Raw genomic sequence first — 5,327 nt, forward strand, 5'->3', positions numbered from 1 at the left:
TACTTGCAACCAAACCCACATGTTAAAGTAATGCAAGAGTTGAAAGGATATTTTGCATTTTCTTTGTCATCTGTTAGTTCAAATAACTGATGAGCACAATCCTTGATTAATTCATCCAGAGCTTCTTCCATGGCTGACAAGTCAGAAAGTTCATCTTTAAGGTTTTGCTGCTCTGGTGCTTTTCCAACAACTTGGTCAAGATTAGAACCTCTAGAAGAATACGAAAGTTGTCTAGTATGTTCATATAAATAAGATCCTGTTTATTGAAGACAAAGTATACTAACAGAAAAAAACAAGGAACTCTGGCACCCTTTACTCTGCTGAAATATGTGCCACTGTGCTTTTGCACTTGATACTTGTTAATATAGTAATTCAGACAGCCTAAGGATACAGAAGAACTTGAAATATTTTTATCTATTAAAAGTAATTTAATATGCTTAAAAATACTCTTAAAGTTATAAACATTACTCAACATTGTTGAATTTTATTGTTTCAGAAATTAGAAGTTTCAAAACCAACTCACATCCACTGGATAACGTTCTTAGATCTTTTCTGAATTAAGTGGATTCCATCCAACACATTGGTGATGTCATACACTCGTCTTTTTCGTACTCCAAGTGTTGTTGCCACTTCATTTAAATCAAGGACGCCATCTGGAGCTGTTTTGACAAGATCCATGAATTTTCGGGTCAAATAAACCAATGATGCATCAAATCGACGCTTTTGGACTTTCAGAGTTCCTGCAAAGTTTTGACAGAATATTTAGAGTAAACTACTACACACATGTGAAGTGTTCCTTAAAATATAAGTGATGGAGTAGCAATGAAGATAGAAGTCTGAAAACAGTCATTAGTAACACTGACATTGCAATGGCATCATATGAAGTGTATTAACTACATATACCTTAATTTGTTTGCAATGTTTGTATCTGAATAGCAAGCATGCATCTTCATGCTTTCAACGTTCATGACTTCAGCCTGCTAGTATGGATATTAATAGTTATGTAACTGTATGTTCAGTAGGACATGAGCTCAGACTACTGAATGAATACCAATGAAACCTTCCGTTAACTATAGATAGTGTCAGGGCACTGCCAGAGAACTACAACTCTACTACCTCCTCCATGACACTGTTAACATGTTGTTTTTTTTGTTTTGTTTTTTTTTCCCACACCCTTTTGGCTGAGGTTAACCAGTACATCTCCCAATTGCATGGTTCAGCAATTAGCTTGGTTTCAGGGACTGTTTCAGCCTGGATGTGACCAATCTGTTCTGGAGTCCAAGAACTTCATATATGGACAAACTCTGGCTGTACTATTTGGCCTCAAGGCAAAAGAACTGGTGATGCCATTGTTTAATTCACTAATGCAACAGAGATCTAGAGATACCAGGACACCACAGGTTTAAGAGAGATCCCTGTACTATGTGCATCCATTACCAGCATGTTCACAGGAACAGCAGAGGAGTTTACCGATGAACAGCACAAAAAGGACACTGTACACATGCACTCATCTGATGCTAGAGTCAATGAAAGACTGTCAAATCCTGCTGTTACTTATTTTTTCTCCTGCGAAGCAAACCAGCTATTTCATATCTGATCAAACTGTGTCACTGAGTAATACTCCAACCTAATGCTTCAGGAGAACATGTGTGCCTGTGTGTTGGTGCATGTGGCTGGCTGCATGCGTAAGCAATCTCCCCTAGGAAACACTCTACTTCAAACTTCACTATTTTTCCCAGTATGAATGAGACATGCACTTTTACTCATAGTATATCACACCCATTCCATGCCTGCAAGATTGTGCACTCTAAGATGAAGCGACAGGTTCAACAACTCAAGTTTTGGACTGTGTTACTGTGAGATGTGTGAGACTACTCAATTGGTGAGAAAAAAACCAAACGTAAAATAATGCAAATGCACTCAAGCTTGTATTTAAATTTGTTAATACCAGTTGGAAACCAATGTTTGCCAGCATGATGTTCCTGTTTTCTCTAACTCACTTTTCCCATAAGTTACTTTCTTTAGAGCAGTGGGAAGGTATACTTGCAGAAGATTTAAAGAAGAAAAACTACGAAGCATGTGTTGCTTCACATCTGTTAGTTCATTTAGTGTGCAGCATTGCTCCTGTTCTGCCTATATTAGATACATAACAACTTCTCATTTTTTCACAGCATGTACTCAGCATTGTAAAAGAGCATGAAATATTTCAAGAACAATCTTCACGCATAGAACACAGCAACTTACTTCTGACAAACTCTACATCATCATCCACATTCAGGTTGATCATTGGTGGCTGAGGAAAAAAAAAAATAATGGACATAAAATACTATCTGCACAGGAAGCTTCTCCAGAAGAAATCCCCAAACCAACTCTAGATGCTACAGCCATCAGAGTGCCAACAACTCAACAGATATTACCGTGAAGGAAAGTCACTGGACAGAAGGGATACATGCTCATTAATTCCTGTCAATTTTCAACCCTTAATCTCTGCACATCTCCTTATGCCTTAGAAAACAGGAAACACCATCGAACTCTGTAACACTCAGGCAATGACCACAGTACAAACAGAGACCTGTATAAACTCTGCAAATACAAGGTTCAGTTGTTCCATGTAACAGCTCACATACAGAAGATACAGTGCTATTATACAGCATTACAATTGTTTTGTAGAAGACTTTGAGACTGCCAGCAGAGTCTGCTCTGGTCAAGAAACTGATATGATGAGACTAAGTAGGTACTTCATTCCACCCCTCACCCCAATTTAACAAAATAAGTATTTTCAAATTCAGCCTCATTCCAGTTGGAAGAGACCTAAGAAAGTCTCTGGTCCAACCTCCAACTCCAAATGGGAACAGCCATTAGATCAGAGCTACTCAAGGCTTTATCCAATCGGGTCTTGAAAATTTCAAGGGATGGAGGCTACACCTCTTTGGGCATCTCATTCCACTGCTTGTAGGTCCTCATAGTGAAAAAGTTTCACCTTATATCAACTTGCAACCTCTCTTGCTTCTTTTGTTTCCATTCATGGCTGTTTCCTTTCAGCCTCCCATCAGGAACCTCTGTCAAGTGTCTGGTATCAGCTTCTTGCTAACTTCCTTGCAAGTACCGAAGGGCCGTTATGGCTTAACAAGCTCCCTCAACAGTTTATCAACAGCCACCCTGTGCTGGTGGGCCTAAAATGGGACACAGCATTTCAGGAGCTGTTAATACATGCCAAGTGAAGAAGAATAACAACTCCCCTCGGTTTGCTGGCTATGCTCCTGCTAATACAGCCTCATACACCTCAATGCCAGAGCACTGTGTTGGCATATTTAGCCCACTGTCCATCAGGACCCCCACATCCTTTCAGTGGGGTGGTCCCCCAGCCTGTACCACTGGGGCACAGGCCCAGATGCAGGACTTCGCACTTCAATTTTCAGCTTGCTTGGTTGAAATATATGAAGTATCTGATGACCCATTCCTCCAGCCCATGCCTAGCTGTCTATGGCACCTTCCCATCCCATAAACATCATAAGGGTGCACTCCACGTCATCCTCCTATCAACAGGACAGGTCCCAGCATAGACCCCTGGGGGACTTCACCTGCCATCCACTTTCAGGTCAAGTATGAACCACTAACCACTCCTCTTTAAGCCTGACCATCCAACCAGGTGTTTTATTTTTTTTTTTTCCCCACACTCATCCAATAGTTTACTATTGTAACACCCCAACTTGAAGAGAAAGATACTGCAGGATACTGTTTCAAAAGTCCTGATAGAGCTAATGTAGATGACATCCAAGGCTTTGGATCTACAGATCCAGTAATTCCATCACCAAAGATAATCAGTTTGCAAGAACAGTCATGTTTGGCTATTCCCAACTGCCTTCTCCTTCACGTGCCCAGAAAAAACTTCCAAGAGAGCATGCTTCATTATTTTCCAAGGGACTGAAATGAGGCTGATTAAGCTGTACCTGACCTCCACAACCTCTCAAAGATGGTAAGAGGGCAACCTCACAATTATATCAGCCAGGAGGTACCCAGGTGGGTCCCGTGGACTTGTACAGGTTGAGATTTCTCAAGAGATTCCTAACTTGACACTTTTCCATTGCTGGTTGTTCCTCTCCTTGAATCCTGTCTCTTAGACACAAAGACTAGTGGACATCAGTTCTAAAGACCCAATGCAAGAAGGCCGAGTACTTGTGCCTTATCTGTGCCTGTTCTTCCTAAATCACCTGCCCCATTTAGCAGCAGGTTCACATTCCCCCCGCCTTTACTGCTAATGTAGCAGTAAAAGTTCTTGTCACCCTTGACATCCCTTGCTAGCTTCAACACTAATTAAACTCTGGCTTTCCTAGCGTCACACCCACATATCCAATGGTTTTTGTCCTTCTCCCTTGTAACCTTGTCCTTGCTTCCACCTCCTGCATATACTCTTTTTGTGCCCCACCCCTGGAGTGCAGGCATCCCTCAACACATTGGCTTGTTTTCCTGAGTATCATGATGGAATGTCCCTGTGCTTGTACGATGTCCTTACAGACCTCTACCTCTCAAGCTCCTCCAATTTTCAAAGCTCCCTCCCACAAAATCTCCGCTACCTGTTGCCTGAATAAGCTCGAGTTCTGAAGCTGGCTGTCCTGAAGTCCAGGTTCTCTACTCTGCTACTTGCCTTCCTCACTACACCCAGGGTCTTGAACACCACTATTCCATGGCTGTTACAGCCAAGGCTGCTAATGATTACTGGATCCTTGACTCCCCTGTTTATGAGAAGCAGATTCAGGAAAGCATCATCCCTGGTTGGCTCATCTAAACACCTACATAAAGAAGCTGTGTTCAGCACCCTTTGTTTCTTACAATCGTCATCTCCAATAACGAGAAATTTTCAACTGCCAGTGTAAAAACTCACGTAAATCTTTTCATGGCTTTAAGACAATCCTAGCAAGTAACATTTAGCCCAACAGTCAAGGTGTAAGCCTTTTCATGGCTTTAAGACAATCCTAAGCAAGTAACATTTAGCCCAACAGTCAAGGTTAATAAAAACAAGCAATATCAAGAATTTTCACAGAATTAAAAGTAGGCCTGTTTTTTGCTAGCTACCTCATAATACTAATAGAAGGAGCAGTGGAAGCTGCACATAAGAAAATTACCTGAACATCACACATGTTCAGAGAACAGAACACACAGTCGTAGTCTGTTTTTCTGAAACACACCAACAACCTATTTTAACTGGATTAAGAGGCAATAGGTAACACAGCTAACAAACCACCCCTCTGCACTATGCCTACCATCCCTTCACTTTCCCTTCCCGGGCAGCCCGCTGACACGCAGCGCGGGCGGGGAGCACCACAGCG

At 41.6% G+C, this 5,327-nt stretch overlaps 1 protein-coding gene across 1 annotated transcript; it reads right to left on the reverse strand.

Annotated features, from left to right (window-relative positions):
* Positions 1 to 19: 19 nt before the first annotated feature.
* On the reverse strand, positions 20 to 2,293 carry LOC104460057 (transcription factor E2F6-like; the record flags this gene model as incomplete). The annotated part of the gene is made up of 3 exons (XM_010078162.1): positions 20 to 210; positions 524 to 740; positions 2,245 to 2,293. Coding segments are annotated over 3 exons (457 nt in total), but the record flags the coding sequence as incomplete, so codon positions are not given.
* Between the last annotated feature and the right edge of the window lie 3,034 nt (positions 2,294 to 5,327).

The sequence above is a fragment of the Pterocles gutturalis genome, unplaced genomic scaffold (genome assembly GCF_000699245.1).
Source record: "Pterocles gutturalis isolate BGI_N339 unplaced genomic scaffold, ASM69924v1 scaffold33558, whole genome shotgun sequence".
Taxonomy (NCBI): domain Eukaryota; kingdom Metazoa; phylum Chordata; class Aves; order Pterocliformes; family Pteroclidae; genus Pterocles; species Pterocles gutturalis.